At 36.5% G+C, this 19,404-nt stretch overlaps 4 protein-coding genes across 6 annotated transcripts; 2 read left to right on the top strand and 2 right to left on the bottom strand.

The window, feature by feature from the left end:
- Nucleotides 1-2,251: 2,251 nt before the first annotated feature.
- On the bottom strand, nt 2,252-3,849 carry LOC106670197 (tetra-peptide repeat homeobox protein 1-like). 2 transcript variants are annotated; one of them, XM_014400304.1, is made up of 2 exons: nt 3,794-3,849; nt 2,252-3,398 (listed from the first exon to the last, which is right to left on the bottom strand). In XM_014400304.1, the coding sequence occupies exons 1-2, from the start codon at nt 3,842-3,844 to the stop codon at nt 2,355-2,357; spliced, it is 1,095 nt and encodes a 364-aa protein (XP_014255790.1). In that variant the 5' UTR covers nt 3,845-3,849; the 3' UTR covers nt 2,252-2,354. The 2 variants fall into 2 exon arrangements, with proteins under 2 accessions (XP_014255790.1, XP_024084251.1); XM_024228483.1 differs by lacking the exon at nt 3,794-3,849 and adding an exon at nt 3,606-3,618.
- A 3,139-nt stretch (nt 3,850-6,988) lies between these two features.
- On the top strand, nt 6,989-8,487 carry LOC106670165 (fibroin heavy chain-like). Its single transcript, XM_014400249.1, has 2 exons — nt 6,989-7,044; nt 7,215-8,487. The coding sequence occupies exons 1-2, from the start codon at nt 6,994-6,996 to the stop codon at nt 8,280-8,282; spliced, it is 1,119 nt and encodes a 372-aa protein (XP_014255735.1). The 5' UTR covers nt 6,989-6,993; the 3' UTR covers nt 8,283-8,487.
- Nucleotides 8,488-11,436: 2,949 nt separating this feature from the next.
- LOC106670166 (tetra-peptide repeat homeobox protein 1-like) lies at nt 11,437-12,884 on the bottom strand. Of its 2 annotated transcripts, XM_014400251.2 has the most exons (3): nt 12,805-12,884; nt 11,875-12,637; nt 11,437-11,739 (listed from the first exon to the last, which is right to left on the bottom strand). In XM_014400251.2, the coding sequence occupies exons 1-3, from the start codon at nt 12,853-12,855 to the stop codon at nt 11,633-11,635; spliced, it is 921 nt and encodes a 306-aa protein (XP_014255737.2). In that variant the 5' UTR covers nt 12,856-12,884; the 3' UTR covers nt 11,437-11,632. The 2 variants fall into 2 exon arrangements, with proteins under 2 accessions (XP_014255737.2, XP_024084250.1); XM_024228482.1 differs by having other exon boundaries at nt 11,445-12,637.
- Nucleotides 12,885-17,375: 4,491 nt separating this feature from the next.
- On the top strand, nt 17,376-18,726 carry LOC106670162 (fibroin heavy chain-like). The gene is made up of 2 exons (XM_014400245.2): nt 17,376-17,477; nt 17,645-18,726. The coding sequence occupies exons 1-2, from the start codon at nt 17,466-17,468 to the stop codon at nt 18,626-18,628; spliced, it is 996 nt and encodes a 331-aa protein (XP_014255731.1). The 5' UTR covers nt 17,376-17,465; the 3' UTR covers nt 18,629-18,726.
- The last annotated feature ends 678 nt before the right edge of the window (nt 18,727-19,404 follow it).

The raw sequence follows: 19,404 nt of genomic DNA, 5'->3' as shown, positions 1-19,404 counted from the left end.
GACAGAGAACGCACAGACCAAACCGCTGGATCTAAGCGGCTGAAATTTTGGGAGTGCATTCCTATAATGACATAGATAACCGATGAGAAAGGATTTCTCGAAATTCTATCCCTAACGGGATCAGATGGACGATTTTTACCATGTATAGACCGAAGTGAACTGAAGAAGAAAGTATTTGAGAATCGAAACATTATATTAGAAAGCCATACTAGCACTCTGCATCGCATTAGAAAGGTACATTAAAACAGAGTACCGCGTGTCCGAGTAGGCTAAATCGCCGGGAAATTCTAGTTATCTATATTGGTCAAACAAAACAGTCCTTAGGTATGCGAATGGATCAGCACCGTGCTGACTGCACTAATAAAAGTAGACTAGGATTATCAATGCATAGCATAAGAACTAATCATTTCTTTAAATTAGGTAATCCTACGATATTAAATAGAGAGAGGGTACAATAGAAGGTTCCTTAAAGAATATTGTAATTGTACATTCATCTAAACCCAAAAAAATATAATCTAAAGATAGATTCACTTAGTTCCAGGTTGATGTTCTTCGATTTTTTTAAATTGTATAAAAATGAAGGATACCTATAGACAAGTATTGATATAGAACTCGGTCTGGAGCCAGAAAACTATATCAGTGATTTGATATTGAGTAAAATTTATCCGCAAAATAGCTATGCACAGAAAAAAGTTAATAATTAGACTTTATTTTTGGTTGTCTCTCAGGTAACACTATTAACATAATTAACAATGACTCATTGTAAGTTGTAAAAATTAACCTTCAGTTACCTGCAGAGATTATTAACGTTGTATAAATAATAGTAGAATAACTACTACATTAACATTAACATTAATGTGAATTTTTAAATTATTTTGTTAAAGGTAAATTTATAACACTTAGAAACTGGTGATGGCATAATTTACGATGAAGGCTTGGCAAAACTTTAGTTCAATTATTTGATATCTTTCCGATCCTGTTCAACTTAATAACAGTTAAGTATAGTAAGAAAAAAGAGGTAGGCGTAAGAGAGCTAAGTAGGCAGTAAAAGATTGCTCGCGCACAAGGAGTACTTATCAAAAAAAAATTTATTTATGTCAACTGAATTACGTTAAAGTCATAACCAGCATTAATTATTGACTATAATTAACATCTCTCATTATATGAAAATGTTTTTCAAGCTTTTGACATCATAAGACAATTTATAGATCTATACTGTTTTCATTTTGAACCTATAAAAATTTTAAATGTTTAAGATTTTTTAAATCTTCTCAATTTTTTAAACCTGTTTTTTTCATTGATCCTGTGACTTTGGCAATTATGAACTCAAATCACAAGCAGGATAACTTGGACTGTTGCAAAAATCCCTTAATTTTGTGTCTCTCTCATTTGTAGATTTTTTTTTAAAGAGGGATATAAACCCTCGGGGTGCCGGTGTTTTTAAAAAGAAGCCCATTTGTAAGTATGTCGGGTTCGAATGCAGGGCCGCTGGATTCGAACCCGGGACCTTTACCTTAAAGTGATGAGCGCCGTGTCAACGCCTAAACCGTTGTGGCCACCGATGCCCCCTCTATTTTCTTATTGTTGCAAGTTTGCAGTTTTGTCTCAAAACGTCTGATTTCAATGGATAATTTATGGATTATTTAGTGCTCATATAAATATGTATTCAGTAGTATTCATTTTCACAACCAACTGTTCGTAATATATTTAAAAACTACATTTTTTTGCTAGAATAATTTTGGTTAAATGACAGCGTAATCATATCTTACATTTATTATTTGTCTGTAAAACTTTCTTTTTTCGCCTTGAATTGGGTTATGTTTCGATTTCTCTCTTATTGATTAGCATTTGGTATTGTTTATCCAAGTTTTTGTTGTTATATATCTAACTACATTTTGATCATTTTTGTACGTCTACAAAATTTTGAATTTTCCGTAACCTTAGTACCAGCATGAGTACTTTTTGTGCCATCTTTAAGCACCCAAGGTCCCTTTTCACTGATATAGGCGGAAAATTGAATATGGCTTTCAATGCAGATGTTAAATTAGTGATCTAGACGCATGTATTACCAAAATATATCAGTCTTTCTTATTTTTCTGATGGAGTTTGTTTTCTTTTGAGTTTTAGGCAACCGTATTAAACTTGCTTACGTGACCAGAGATACTGATTTAGTCTTGTGTATAATAACCATCACTGTCATATATAAACAATTATTGAATACTTTGGTGGTTAGATAGAATAGTTATACAGGTTACAATACACATATACAATAAAAATTTATTAAAATGAAGTATGTACAATGAAGAAATAACGAATGTGAAAGAATAGATGAAAAGATCGGTGTTTACTGGCGCTTACAATACTTTGTGGTGAACTCCACCAGCTAATGTTGAGCCAAGACCGTGGCCAGACAAGAAGCCGGAACCGTATCCGAGTCCAGAAACTCCAGAACTGTATCCCAGCCCAGAAACTCCAGTAACACCAGAACCAAATCCGAGTCCAGAACCGTACCCGAGTCCAGAAACTCCTGAAGAGTATCCGAGTCCAGAAACTCCTGAAGCGTATCCGAGTCCAGAAACTCCAGAACCGTACCCGAGTCCAGTAACTCCTGAAGCGTATCCGAGTCCAGAATAACCAGAACCGAAACCGAGTCCAGAAGAGACACCGACTACTGGGGCAGCAGCAACGACTCCAGTGTGGACCGGAACAGAGACGTGGACAGGTACGGGTTGGTGGACGGCTACTGGGTGGGGAACGGGAACTGGTACGTTCCTGACGACAGGAACAGCGACAGGCCTTGGAACAGGCACAGCGACTGGATGAGGTACAGGTACATTAACAGTGTGGTGAACTGGTACAGGGACACGACGTTCAACTGGGACAGGGTAAGGTCTTTCGACCGGAACTGGGACGGGCTGTGGTACTTGTACTGGGTAGGGCCTGTCGACCGGAACACTGACGGGATGGGGGACAGGAACAGCTACAGTTCTTTCAACAGGGACTGGTACGGGCTGAGGGACAGGAACAGCAACACGGTGAGTGACTGTGACGTGCCTTGACACGACTTCGTTTGCTCCGACGACTCCAGTCGCCAGACCTAGTCCAGAGCCAACTCCAGAGCCGAGAACAACTCCTGATCCAAGACCTGAACCGACTCCGTATCCGAGACCGAGTCCAGATCCAACTCCGAGCCCTGATCCGTAGCCAAATCCAGAACCGTATGAGACTCCATGGGAAAGGCCAGATCCATACACCCCTGAGCCAAATCCTCCCAATGTTGAGCCAAATCCTCCTAGACCTCCTCCATAGAGTCCTTCGCCATAGACTCCTCGTTTCTCGTGTTTCTTGGTTTCACCACCGAATACACCAACGGCCAATCCGAAGACGAGGCAAATTGTCTAAAACAGTTTTCCATTATTAAGAAATTTTAACGAAACGCAAGTGATAATATTTAACATTGGTCTTATTGTGAATTAAAGTTAAATTTATGTACACATCAAACTTGCTTGAACATCGTAGGTTCGTGGTAAAACTGAACCATGAAGCACAATAAACAAAGATCGTCCCACTGTTCTATCAACATGTTATGAAATGGATGAACTTACAAATGTGTTCATGTTGGAGGAACGATAGTTATTTTTTAAGTTTGAGTTATATTTTTACTAATTATACTCTTGTAAATTTAACCACACATGTAACTAATATAACTGTATCTTTTATTAAAAATTGCTCAATAATCTATCATTAACAATTATCACAAATATATTGTATATGGGAAATGGGATGAACTTACAAATGTGTTCATGTTGGAGAAACGAACCGAACTGATGAACAACTCTGTCATCTCAGCCTTTTATACAACGTTGTGTGATCCAGCTTCCGCGATTTGAACTTTTATTCCGGTCTTGTCACTCCGCGAATCTTGAAATTATGTAAAATAATGCAATTCCATGTCTTGAAGCAGTATCGATTTTCAATAATTTTATGTAATTGTTAAAAGGCAAATTTTAAATATTTTAACTCGTAAATTTTCCGTGAAATTTTCTTTCGCCGGTCATGAATAAACAAAAGCACATAGCAATAATATACCATATTAGAATCAATATATTTATCTATATTTCCAATTGTTTTAATAAAGTGAAAAAATACATACGTGATTAAGATTAATTATTAAAACAACTTTCCGTGAGAATTTGCTTAATAATATCTCACACTCGTTTGTACCAAACCAATAAAATCGACAATACAATTCTACAAATTGTATCTATCGCATGCTGATCAAAATGTTGATTAATTTCAATTTGCACTACATACGCAAGGTTAAACTAATATTCAGATTTAATAATTTCTCTTCATAAATGTACTATCATTATAGTATTCCAAATGGAGATTTCGAGAAGGCAAGATATATTTAGTTGTTGAAAAAAAATGTAATGTATTTATTTTGGGTTCAAGACTTTCAATTCAATAAAAAGAATGTCCATGTCTGGTTTTTAGTTCTAGCTTTTTTCGAATAAATGTTACACGAAGTCCTACGTTATAGAAATAATTCGGTTATCACGTCTCACAGTTCATTTACCAAATTCTACATAAGACTACTCGACCAGCGTTGTTCTATTCTTTGGATTTATTAACAAAAACACGATATTTATTTTTATTCTTTTGCTGTAATGCTTAGCTACAATAGAAAAAATTGCCATTAAATAGTATTAATAATTAAACTCTGAAATTAAAATAAAATCTTTTTTATAAATAAATAAACATAGGAAGTACTATAAAAATAAATACTAAATATAGAAAGTAGAGCAAATAAAAATGCAAATAGATATACATAAGCATAAAAAGTTGATAGACCCTGAAGCTGGAGGCCGACTTCGGACCACCCAATATCGAGGTTGTAAGATTCTTTATATCTGTGAATGTATTTACATGTATATATCGGCAGAATTACGTTAATTTAAATCAATCAAACTGCAGAAACATGTATTTATAATGAATGCAGAAAAGAACAAATAACAAATCTTTTAAGTAACCATTTTATTCATATTATTTTATGAGAATGTTATTTGATATTATTTAAATTTCTACTAACAAATAAAATTTGCTGCCCGTGGCATTCAAAATTTGTTTTCTTTTTTGTCTTCTTCAGGACTTGGCACATGAATCCTGAAACTTTATAGCCAATTGATTGAACTAAATTAAATTACCAAATTTAATCAAAACTAACGTGTGGCACGATAAAGGAAATGTTTTTCTGAAACGTACATCACGCCAGACCGCATCTCACGATTTCTGACTAATTAAACTAACATTACAAGAAAATGTCAATATTTCCTATCTTGACTGTTTAAAAGCTACACATGACATACTAAACATATATTATAAATAAGAGCGGGATTAAGGGAAAATGTATTAATTTGGCGGAAACATGGTTCCGATTGTACGATATTAAACCGTTGTTTCCTTGAAATTAAAGCTATTTTGAAAAATAGTCAAGATTATTATAGAGTCATATATTATATTGCACACGATATATTATCGATGTGAACAGTTAGGCTTAAACAATCTACTTTAACAAAAGGCAAAATAGATTTTCGAGTAAAATTTACATTTTTAAAGTTTAAAATGGAAAACATAAGAACTTTAAAAACAATCTGTTTTAATGTTTTTTTGTCATTTTTCAATAAAATAAATTTATTGAAAATCGATACTGATACTAATTTTTCTGTTTTTTTAGAGCATAATATTCTCTTCATTATACAAATTAAAAGGTCTACAAAGTATAATTGCATAACTAATGGCGTCTGCAAATAAGAAATTAATTAATAGTAACTATGTATACAATAGTAAGCAGCTATCAAAATTAATGAAACAAAACAGAAAACAATGATTTTGCCATGAGCAATAATAACATTTGTATCATAGCTAAATGTGTAATTACTCTAATAATTTCCTTTGTCGCCGAGAATCAAATTGATTACACGACATTTGAAAAATGGCAAAAAGGAGGGAAAATTCAAAAGGTGTGGTTGAGATGTGGGGCGATAAGAGCCTAAGCCTAAGATCGTGGGTTCGAATCCCGCTCGTGACATTGACTTTTTTATCTCAGCTGAAAACCTTAATTAATTGTAAGATATTAATTGGTCGAGCGGACCACGAAACTAGTGAATTTAAAAACTCTAAATAATGATCGTCAAATAATAATAATAACATTAATAAAATAAGTCTAAATAACAATAATAGAAATTTCATTCATTTAATTATTGTACTGTAACTTAATTTAATTTATTTTTTTATTTTTTGAGTGGTTGCTTCTAAATATAAGGGCTTTATGTCTCAATCTATGGAAACAGAGGCAGTCATGGTGGTACAACATGCGTACAACAGTCTCGCCCTTAATCCTACTTCTACCAAAGTAATATAACTATAACTGGCAGCTCTCGGCGCAGCCTCAAAAGAAAAGAGAAGCTAGCATGGTGCAATTTACCTTTAAAACTCGGTCCCAGGTACACCACAAATTCATCTTTCTCCTCCATTAAAACTCTTTATAACGGTAACCGCTCAAATTCTGTCGCAGCTGCAAACACTGTTCCCTTAAACAATTGCGAATTGAGCTGAGAATGTTTTTAAGTTGCATTCGCGACACAGACTTATTTTCCACATTAAACATCGAAGAAAACGTTTGAAACAACGAAATCCATGTTTCAAACCAAGAAATTTGGTTTGTAATGATTTCTGCTGCTACAATGAAGGGAAGACTGTGCACCGAGTAATCAATAACTTTAAGACAATAGCCGAAATGCAGTTCTCAGTGTAGCAAGTGATACGTAATGGAATATGGAAGAAAAAACATTTTCTTTTTAAATAAAAGAGCTTTGACATTTTGTGGAATTATATTATTTTACATAATTGAAAGATTCGCGAAGTGACAAGACCGGAATAAAAGTTCAAATCGCGGAAGCTGGATCGCACAACGTTGTATAAAAGACTGAGATGGCACAGTTATTCATCAGTTCAGTTCGCTCCTCCAACATGAACACATTTGTAAGTTCATCCCATTTTTTGAATTTATTCATAAAAAGTTGATACAATATAGCTATGATAACGTTAATTATAGTTTATAGATCAATTTTTATAGTAAAATATCACTTCTGCCTTTCTTAAAAACAGATTTGTTTGTCATTTTATTTCTTAATAATGGAAAACTGTTTCAGACGATTTGCCTCGTCTTCGGACTGGCCGTTGGTGTGTTCGGTGGTGATACTAAGAAACACGAGAAGCGAGGAGTCTATGGCGAAGGACTATATGGAGGAGGTCTAGGAGGATTTGGCTCAACATTTGGAGGAGTTAGCTCAGGACTGTATGGATCTGGTCTAGCTCATGGAGTCTCCTACGGTTCTGGACTCGGCTACGGATCAGGGCTCGGAGTTGGATCTGGACTCGGACTCGGATACGGAGTCGGTTCAGGACTTGGTCTTGGATCTGGAGTTGTTCTCGGCTCTGGAGTTGGCTCTGGATTAGGTCTGGCGACTGGAGTGGTCGGAGGAAACGAAGTCGTGTCAAGGCACGTCACAGTCACTCACCGTGTTGCTGTTCCTGTCCCACAGCCTGTGCCAGTTCCTGTTGAAAGAACTGTAGCTGTTCCTGTACCCCATCCCGTCAGTGTTCCGGTCGACAGGCCCTACCCAGTGCAAGTACCACGACCCGTCCCAGTTCCGGTCGAAAGACCTTACCCTGTACCAGTGGAACGTCGTGTCCCTGTTCCTGTTCACCACACTGTTAATGTACCTGTACCTCACCCCGTCGCTGTGCCTGTTCCAAGGCCTGTCGCTGTTCCTGTCGTCAGAAACGTACCAGTTCCCGTTCCCCACCCAGTAGCCGTCCACCAACCCGTACCTGTCCACGTCTCTGTTCCGGTCCACACTGGAGTCGTTGCTGCTGCCCCAGTAGTCGGTGTCTCTTCTGGACTCGGTTTCGGTTCTGGTTATTCTGGACTTGGATACGCTTCAGGAGTTACTGGACTCGGGTACGGTTCTGGAGTTTCTGGTCTCGGATACACTTCAGGAGTTACTGGACTCGGGTACGGTTCTGGACTTACTGGAGTTTCTGGACTCGGATTTGGTTCTGGTGTTACTGGCGTTTCTGGACTCGGATACGGTTCTGGAGTTTCTGGACTCGGATACGGTTCTGGAGTTTCTGGACTCGGATACGGTTCTGGCTTCTTATCTGGCCACGGTCTTGGCTCAACTGTAGCGGTTGGAGGTCACCACAAAGTATTGTAATCGTCCGTCAACACTGATCTTTTCATCCATTTCTTTACATTCATTCTTCATTACTGCGTGGTGATTAGTAACCGTTAGTCGATGATTATTCCGAAATTGTGAGATGCGGTTCACACCAGGCCGCATCTCACGATTTCCCAATAATCTTCATTACTACATTGTATATACTTCATTTTTATATTGTTAATAAATTTTGTAATGTCAATTTTTGTTGTACTATTTCTTAACTATAGCACATCCTCCCTACCAGTAATAAGTTTCAATGTTTCAATAACTGATCCTGTATGATATTAATAATTGTTGAACATTTTGCAATACTAATTAACTGACCACAGTTTGAGCGTGTTGAATTAAAAAATCAATATAAATATTTGTTGTAATTGTAAAGTAAGTTATTATTCTGCTGTCTGTATTATTCGCAGTTTTCATATGTTGGAAAAAACTTAGAAATAGGTAAAGTCAATTAGAGAAATTACCATTCATACGTCTTGGCACAACTTGGGCCATTAATGAAACAGATGCACAGATTGCTCGGGTCTCCCATGGAGGGCACCACAAAGCTGCGTCGAAATAGGAAAATCACCCTTTTTCCCATTTAAAGACACGAAGAAATTATAAATTATTTAGTCAAAAATGACACAAATATATTTTGATAAATAGTAGACAAAAATTAATTCAAATTAATTGAAACATATTAATTGCTCAAGCGGACCACGCAAACTAATGAATTTAATCAGTTAAATGAAGTATATCTTCACTAATGCTCTCCGTGGCCATTTCATTTCTCGCCGAGAATCAAATAGATTACACGACATTTGAAAAATGGCAAAAAGGAGGGAAAATTCAAAAGGTGGGATTGAGATTGGAAATTAGTGTCCGAGTGGATCGAAGCCAAGATAGCTCAAGTAGTAGATCAGAAGCGTATTTAGCCGAAGATCGTGGGTTCGAATCCCGCTCGTGACGCTGTCTTTTTTATCTCAACTAAAAGCCTTACTTAATTGAAATAGATAAAAAACTCGATTTTGGTAATTCATTATGGACTCTATTCTATACGAGGAAGAACTGGAAAAAAACTGTAGTATAATACCAATATTTGAGGATGGCAGGATCTTCGGGGCGTGGGTATCAAAAGCCAAACTGAAACACAAGAGGATATGAAACAAGTCGAAAAAATTGAGAAATACGAATAAATACTAAAATTAGGATGTGATAAGACAATCCCTCGTCCCACAACCTAAAGTTTGATGGAAAAAAGGATTTTCCTTTTAAATTTATAACTTATTGATTTGATTGAATTAATGATTTTTGGACAGTTATGTTCATATTATGACTCACTGCCCATATTCAAAAGGTGGACAAATGTGAATATAGTATTGTATTTATCGGCAAAGACAAAAATAATCACGACTTGATCGTTAAAGCGTCCAATATTCCACCATCGGCCCTATCACACTAAACATTCAATTGTTATACGCAGCATTTTTATCTCATTCGATATTTATGTTGCAACTGTTGTTTTGTACGTAAGAGCATGATAACAAAACGTGTTCTTTTGTGTCCGTTTTTACTTAGCAGTTACAAAACATTTACTCGTAAATCCTCCTTATCTTTGCCCTGTTGATAGTTAATTAACGATGACCAGTTAGTATGCATGTCCCAGTATGTCGTTATTGTAGAGGATTAGTAAACAATGTGTTATTTTTTGATATGGCTATGACTTATGAGTTGTTTAGCTTGATCTCATTCAAGCAGTATAAGCGACTGAGTTCTTTGAGAAGCCCGTTGTTCCTTTTTTAAGATCTTTCGGTTGCACCACTTTTTTTTTGTCATATAAAACCTCAGGGTGCCGGTGTTTTTGAAAAAAAGCCCATTTGTAAGTAAAGTATGTCGGGTTCGAATGCAGGGCCGCTAGATTCAAACCCGGGACCTTTACCTTACGGTGATGAGCGCCGTGTCAAAGACTAAACCTTGCGGCCACCGACGCCCCTGGGAGTTGTTATTAATTAGGAATTCGAATGACTTATCACACTCCAGAGGTTATCTATTTATATCAGAGAACATTGTAGTCCTTTAGAAGTTTTATTATTTTGGTGAAGTCTTAAGTCCCTTTTTCACAGAAATATAGAAGTGCGAAAAAATGAATAATCTTCATGACCTATTTTATGCTACGACATATGACGCTTAGTAATTTTTCTATTGAGTTCGTCTATTTTTAAGTTAATAAAACCTTAAATAAAACCTGCGGAAGCGATTGCGGGATGATGACTTACTTTAAAATTACAACAAACAGTACCCAATATTGTTCTTAATTTTTTAATATTCCAGGCTCAAACACTGTAGTCACACAACCAATGTAATAGCAAAACATGTTCAAAAATCGTTATTGAATACCTATTAGAGATAGACGTTTTGGTAGAGTTCAATACAAAATTTAGAATCACGGCATCCATGAAATTTTTATTAAAAAATCCATGTCCGCGGCCCCCAAATGGAAGTTGTCTTAAAGCCCTCCTAGGAACTACTTTACGTAGAGAAGTTTACAGAAATGTAAGGTTTTTTGAAAATAGTTCTGATCAATTTGCCTCTTGGCCGCTCGTCGCTGCAGAGCGGATTCGTCTGCCTTGGCGATTACAATTGTAAATGAAATGGTTGCAGAGTTTGGCAAGGAAAAACAATTAAACTTGATATGATTCTAATTATGTGTACTATGAAAGTAGGATCTGTCCCTTCCGTGATCGGTGAGTTCCTGAATCAGGGATTTATTTATCTATTCCGAGGTGATCAACCTTTCTCTCAACAGTTACTATCGCAAAGTATGCTTTTGTCCTTGTCCAACTGTTCTTAATATGTCGATAAGGAAATTGGATTCTAGCTATAGTTATCATGGAAGGAGATGTACTATTTGGCTGTTTCCTTTGCTATTTGATGTGGAAGTTAATCAATGGTAATGTCTTGTCTTTATGCACCTGATGGTCCAACACCTGACTTCCTAGCATACGTACCTTCTTATTTCCTCAAAAGATCTCATCTTATTTTCTGATATTTTAAAGCTGTTATAAGTATATCCGTATAAGTATATATATATATATATGCGAGTGTGGGAAGATAAATTACTTTAGAATTACAACAAATATTACATTGTAATTAATTTTTCAATACATCAGACATATACACTATAGTCACACAATTAATGTAGTACAAAAAATGTTCAAAAAACAGAAAGGTTTTACTAGAGTACGAACTAATTTACAATAAAAAATTTATTAACAATATAAAAATGAGGTATATACAATGTAGTAATGAAGTATGAATGAGAAAGAATGGATGAAAAGTTCGGTGTTTACTGACGATTACAGTACTTTGTGGTGACCTCCAACAGCTACAGTTGAGCCGAGACCGTGGCCAGATAAGAAGCCAGAACCGTATCCGAGTCCAGAACCGTACCCGAGTCCAGTAACTCCAGAAGTGTATCCGAGTCCAGAAACTCCAGAACCGTACCCGAGCCCAGTAACTCCTGAAGTGTATCCGAGCCCAGAAACTCCAGAACCGTACCCGAGCCCAGTAACTCCTGAAGTGTATCCGAGTCCAGAAACTCCTGAAGCGTATCCAAGTCCAGAATAGCCAGAACCGAAACCGAGTCCAGAAGAGACACCGACTACTGGGGCAGCAGCAACCACTCCAGTGTGGACCGGTACAGACACGTGGACAGGTACGGGTTGGTGGACGGCTACTGGGTGAGGAACAGGGACTGGTACGTTCCTGACGACAGGAACAGCTACTGGCCTTGGAACTGGCACAGCGACGGGGTGAGGTACAGGTACACTAACAGTGCGGTGAACTGGTACAGGGACACGACGTTCCACTGGTACAGGGTAAGGTCTTTCGACCGGAACTGGGACGGGTCGTGGTACTTGTACTGGGTAAGGTCGATCGACCGGAACACTAACGGGATGGGGGACAGGAACAGCTACCGTTCTTTCAACTGGAACTGGCACAGGCTGTGGTACAGGAACAGCAACACGGTGAGTGACTGTGACGTGTCTCGAAACGACTTCGTTTCCTCCGACCACTCCAGTCGCCAGACCTAGTCCAGAGCCAACTCCAGAGCCGAGAACAACTCCAGATCCAAGACCAAGTCCTGAGCCGACTCCGTATCCGAGGCCGAGTCCAGAACCGTAGGAGGCTCCATGAGCTAGACCAGATCCATACAGTCCTGAGCTAACGCCTCCCAATGTTGAGCCAAATCCTCCTAGACCTCCTCCATATAGTCCTTCTCCATAGACTCCTCGCTTCTCGTGTTTCTTGGAATCACCACCGAACACACCAACGGCCAGTCCGAAGACGAGGCAAATCGTCTGAAACAGTTTTCCATTAAGTATAATGAATAACAAATCTGTTTTAAGAAAGGCAGAAGTGATATTTTACTACAAAAATTTCTTGGTCTTTAATCTTTCATTAACAATAATCACAACTATATCGTATCCACTTTTATGAATACACTTGAGAAATGGGATGAACTTACAAATGTGTTCATGTTGGAGGAGCGAACTGAACTGGTGAATAACTGTGTCATCTCAGCCTTTTATACAAAGTTGGTGCGATACAGCTTCAGCCACTTTGAACTTTTATTCCGGTCTTGTCACTCCGCGAATCTTGAAATTATGTAAAATAATGCAATTCCATATCTTGAAGAAGTATCGATTTTCAATCAATTTATGCAATTAAAACTTGGAAAAACTTTTTAGTTTTTTCAAGCACAAATATATTTTCCGACAATTTTGCCTCTTAATTTTTTTAGAATCGAATATAGATAATTTTCAATACACATAGAATAGCGAATAGAATAAAATGTATTATCTATTTTTGCTGCCATGCTAATGTCAATTTATTAAAAGAAATGCAATTTCTTCTTCTTAATACATGCTTTATTTGTATACACGAAATTTAATCTGAAATAAATAAGTCGGTATACCACCTTAAGAATGCATTTGCGAATTACTAAAGAAAAAACAAAAAATCCAATCTCGATTGCCAAGGGTGTTCCAATTTTTAACACTGATTTTAAACCTTGAACCTATTGGCTAAAATAAATATGAATACAATCGTTATGAAAGATGTAGTTTTGTATGGATTAAACTGACTGAAATAGTGACACATATCATGAATTGATGGGTGACGTGAAGAACCCGTAGTTAGTCAGGCACATTTCTGTTATTTTTGCTTTTTTAATGTCATGGCATATATGCTCTTATTAGTAGTATGAGTGTAGTGCTCATAGTATATTACGTAATTGTGTTTTCATTTCGTTTTCGTTTATTGATTTATTTTCTTCCGTTAAATTCTTCTCGTTTCCAAATAATTCAATTTGCGCTATTTTTGTTTCCCAAGGAACAATTTTCAGCTTAGTAATTATTTTTGAGGTTCTGACATTAATGTATTAACATTGTAAGAAAATGATCTATGTTAGCTTACATCCAACCTTTTGTTCGCGCCAGTCATCTATAATTTCTCAGTGCTATTTACAATTTTCCAAATGCATATATGTTAAAATCCCTTGTTAAATCTCTGACCAATCACAGAAGGTGAAGCATAATTATTGGATAACTTTATATAAACATTTTGGGTGATAATCCTACAGATTATCAAAATATAACATTTACTTCATATTTAAAAATATTTAATTTAGGTTTCCTTTTTATCGCACACGTTTACTAGAATTAATTAGTTAAAAATACGAATACATTTTTATTTGAAATAATTATTTAACAAATAAGAGTTACAATATTTTTGTAGATGAAGATCATAGATCTACAGAATTGGTGGAGCCGATAGGTTAGGGCTTCGGACTCGTATTTGCCACGCTAGCGGTTCTCACACGACACGCAAGAATAGCACACTTAGGCAGAAAACAAACACTTTGAGCCCGGAAGATGATCTCAATAAAGATCGAAACGTTGGCACGATAAAGAAATTTTTCTGAAACCTACATCACACCAGACCGCATCTCACGATTCCTGAATAATCATTCTCCGCAAGCTTTGTTCTCATTTTCGTATTTTCTAAAGCTTCAAGAGACAACCGGCGGTTTTTTGTTGTAGTCCTTTAGATAATCCTAAATAGATCCTTTCACGGTTCTCACCCTTTGTAGTGCTCTGAAAATCCCTAATAATTAGACCTGATTATTAGATCCAATCTGGTTTTTAACCTAGCGATTCGATCCCCCTTTTTTTAACAGACATTTTATTACACAAATATACAATGAAAGTTAAGTAGAATTTCTGTCAAAAAATGCTCACCTCAAGCTGGTTAAGTTACAATCAAATTATTATCACATCTCACCAAAAAAGCCAGCTATCGTGTGACCCAATATCGCCCACCAAACTATAGGAAGGCGTTATTTACTCTCCCGTCTTTCGAACTATAGTTACCTATTCGGCAGCAGATCGTGCCGCTACTAGACTCGCATTGTTAAAAATAATAATTACATCACTGATGTATTTCACCATCAACAACATGATTATCGCAGTGGGAAATTCTGAAATGCGTGTTGATCAGGAGTAGTCTATCAAACGCTTAAGAAACCAACCTGCCTACTGGCGACGTTAGTCCCGTACCTTGAACTCCAGCATGGGCAAATTTAAAGGGTATCGGCCTGTGATAGGTAGTTAGATAATCTGTTTTATTTATCTTTTACATATATTATCCATACACATATATTATTCGGATTGCAATGGGACGTTGAATGTTTTAATTTTTTCCAGATTGAATTTAATTTTTTGGCCTGAGAATAGGTTATTTATAATTTATAGTACTTCCAATGATCCGCAACTACGATCTACGTCGACTTTAGCTGACTTAGAAGAGCGTTTACAAGTTTTAGGGTTTTCTGCGTTAGGCGTCTATATTCTACATGAAATTCTTCCTAAAAATTACACTGATTACACCCAGCGTTTCACATAAAGCGAATAGTCAAATAGTGACCGCTTTTGTCCGACCTGACATTTCAGCATTGGATATAACTTTGTTCTTCATGCCCAAATGTCAATGCTGTGCCTATTTGCTGCGAATTTTAAATCAAAGAAGATCTTTCTCCAGAAATAATACATAATAAGATCTGCAGTCAGAAGTTCCAGTTTTTACTGAGTAGATATTGTTGGTTAATTTGGACTGTATGTTTCAAAAAAATTAAAAATGTAGACCACAAATATGTACTATGTGCAATAGAAATAATAAGCAAATTTATCTAAAGAAGAATTCATTGAATATCTAAATGGAAACCGGTCAAATTTTGCAATACTGTAAGCCGACATGGGCTTTGGGTATGAAAACAGTAAGGGTTGGTTTTCATGCAGCCAGAATTAGTTGAAGATTCCTTAGAATGTTTATTTTTATCATTTAATTATGGTCAGCATATATGGTTTTTTTGTTAAGATTAAATGGTGTATTTATTAGCTTATTTTAATTTTATTTTGTATTATTTTAGCAGATATCTAATACTTTTATTTTCACTTTAATGCATTATTTAATTATACTTAAACAAACAAAAAACGTTGCATCTGGCAATACCATCGAGTATATCTTTAATTAATGAAATTTGCAGGATGTTATAAGTTATTTTATTTATGTATATGTCAATAAAAACCTTTTCTATCATCTGCTGATAAATGTATTCACCTATTGAAAGTATTCTCTAACAAAATAAGTTAATATAATAATTTTAAAATCTTAAAAATCTTTTATGTATTATTTCTTAAGTAATTGTTTAAATTTAAATATGGAACTTTGGATGATCCATCTCCAGTGATGACTGTCCAAGAATTGTCGTGACTTGCAGAGAAATGCGCCCACGAATAAGAGAAAAGGCAGAATAATAAAAATAAAGAAATGCAAAAGGCCAATAATAGAAGAATTCCTGAACCGAGCAGAGAAAAGCAGGAAGGGTATTTGAGCATTTATTATAAACACAAATTTGAAAAAATGGTAAAATCTACAACAATACGTAATAACAACTGAGAGACATTTTAAAAATTAAATGGACTCGATGATGATAAAAACATCCTTTTTTGTAAAAAAAAATTCGTTTTTTTATTCAAAAATTAGTACAAGCTATGTATAATAAGCAACTCCATGATCCTTACTCTGTTCTGAGACGATTCCTATCGTAAATTAACTTGCTAATGCTAATCGTTTTCGAAATTAACGGGGAGGGCCACCGTATTACAAAAACCCCTCCACGAGTGTTCCATCGGGCATAACTGAAATCGTCGATGCTATCAAAATTTTCCTACCCCTAAAAGTGGCATAAAATATGTGCCAGAATCGAATTTTACAATAAATTCTCTCTAAAATTCTCATTAAAATAACAAATTTAGTATCATTTTCTAGCTAGATGAGAAACTAAATCTGTTATCACCAAGCGATACCTAGCCAAAATTACATTGTGGTTTGTATAATACTTTCTTGCTAAAGTTAATCGTTAAAAAAATAAAGTGTTGAATGTTTTTTAGTCTAGTTTGAAATTATTACCCTTTTATTGAGAAATATTATGTAGGGTACCTCAGGCCTTGTTCAACATCAAAATTTTAAATACGACCCTATACACCCTGACACAAATGATTTTCTATGCTGAAAACAATGGTGCAGCCGGATTTGAAGTCAGTCAAATAATGAGAAACTTATGTTAAACAGTTTGAAAAAACGCATTTCGTTTATTTCGTTGTTAATTCCAATAATTTGCTTTATAACTAAAATTATATATATAAACACTTTATATATAAACTAATATATATAAAGTATCAACAATTATGTTCTTGTAGCAAATATATTCTAATTGTTACTATAGCTTTTGGCTTCGGTCGGATAAAACAATTTGACATGGAAGTTTTATACAACGGAACAAGTTTCGAAAAATTTATCATTGGAGGGTTTTCTGAGCAAAAGAAATTGCCGTTCCTACCGCTATATTTACGAGTAGGCATATTCTACTGTATTGCTTTTCTGGATCATATGAATTTTTTTTATATTGGTGTTACATATTTTTTTTTTACATAACCGGCTGGCACGCAAGGATGGCAGGATGAACGAAACCGGACTGAAAGTTCAAAGGGAGCGGTAAGTGTCCCTCATTGTATATAAAAGACGGAGTGAGCGAGTAATGGTATCAGTTCGGTTCTCGAAATCAAAATGAAAACCACAGTAAGTGAATTTAAAACTTAACACCCACAGTTGGAAGAGTTATTCGCTTCGAAATAGTTAATAAAATATAAAAAATATAAAAAATTAATATTGTTTTATAGTTGCTTATTAACACTTATAAGTTTTTTCTCATTGTAAATATTTTCTCATTAAAGCTATTATTTCAGACGATTTTCCTGCTTGGGTTAGCCCTCGGTGTGCTGGGTGGACAGGAGAAGAAACAAGAAAAGAGAGGAGTCTTCGGAGAAGGACTTTATGGAGGAGGCCTAGGAGGTTACGGATCATCTTTAGGAGGATTAAGTTACGGTCTGTATGGAGGCGGAGTTGGCCATGGAGTTTCATACGGTTCGGGCGTCGGCTACGGACTCGGCTATGGTTCTGGAGTCGGTCTGGGATCCGGAGTCGGACTCGGATACGGAGTCGGTTCAGGCGTTGCTCTTGGTTCTGGAGTCGGTCTCGCCACTGGAGTTGTCGGAGGAAACCAAGTCGTATCAAGGCACGTCACTGTCACTCACCGTGTTGCCGTACCAGTTCCACAACCTGTACCAGTCCCTGTTGAAAGGACAGTCCCTGTACCAGTACCCCATCCCGTCAGTGTTCCAGTCGACAGGCCCTACCCAGTTCACGTGCCACGACCAGTCCCAGTTCCAGTCGAGAGGCCTTACCCTGTACCGGTTGAACGTCGTGTCCCTGTTCCTGTTCATCACACTGTCAAGGTTCCTGTACCTCACCCGGTCGCAGTTCCCGTTCCCAAGCCAGTCGCTGTTCCTGTGGTTAGGAACGTACCAGTCCCAGTTCCACACCCAGTTACCGTGCACCAACCCGTACCTGTCCACGTCTCTGTTCCGGTTCACACTGGAGTGGTTGCTGCTGCCCCAGTAGTAGGTGTCTCTTCTGGTCTCGGTTTTGGTTCTGGATTTACCGGACTCGGATATGGTTCCGGCGTTTCTGGGCTAGGATACGGTTCTGGATTCGGATATGGTTCTGGACTTGGATACGGCTCTGGATTCGGATACGGTTCTGGACTTAAATACGGCTCTGGATTCGGATACGGTTCTGGAGTGTATGGTCATGGATATGGTTCTGGTTTTTCATCTGACCTTGGTCTCGGCTCTGCTGTAGCTGTTGGAGGTCACCACAAAGTATGGTAGGCGCAGGGAATCGTCTTTTATCCATCGTTATTTCTTCAATCACCGCTCATTATTTCATTGTAAATAACATTTTTATATTGTTAATAAAAACCTTTCCATCGTAACCAGTTTTATTTAACTTAAACCCCCTTACCGCTTTGATATTTTCTAACAGTACGATTTGTCGAGTAAATAGAAAGAAAATGTGGATCTTTTCAAAAATATCAATAAAATAATAGGATCAGATAGACCTAGGAATATTTTATTAATTCTGAACTAGTTTGAAAGATTGGGCTTTTCCTACGTGAATAATACTCACACCTATATAGAATATGCGAGATTTTAACAAAAACGCTCAAATTTATTATCAGAATAATGCAATACTGCAAGAATGCAACACTTTTGGCCAAGTTGGCGTTTGACTCAATAAAATGAAATACAGAAAGACTTGTAGATAATCTGTTTATAACCCAAACTTCATTTTTACTACGTCACATATGTAAATTTTTCTCAAAATGCAAAGATAGTTGACATAAACGTGAAATCAGATATTCGTTGAATGTAAAAGTAAAAACGTACATCTGCAATCAATATAAAATCTTTGGATGTTTAAATCGCTGTTCGTGAAAGAATAAATAAAATATATTAAAACACCCGATGAAAAGGACATCATCGGATCTTGCTGAATAAAATCAATTCCGTTCTAATGAACTAGTTCCAGTTATACTTCACCTGTTTACTATTGAAAACTAGCCTATTGCTGTTTCTAGTAATAACTGTTAAAATTGAATAGTAAC

The sequence above is a fragment of the Cimex lectularius genome, unplaced genomic scaffold (genome assembly GCF_000648675.2).
Source record: "Cimex lectularius strain Harlan isolate CLEC.00 unplaced genomic scaffold, Clec_2.1 scaffold257, whole genome shotgun sequence".
Lineage (NCBI taxonomy): Eukaryota > Metazoa > Arthropoda > Insecta > Hemiptera > Cimicidae > Cimex > Cimex lectularius.
Note: the sequence above shows the minus strand (reverse complement) of the source record. Positions and strands in the feature narration are given on the sequence as shown.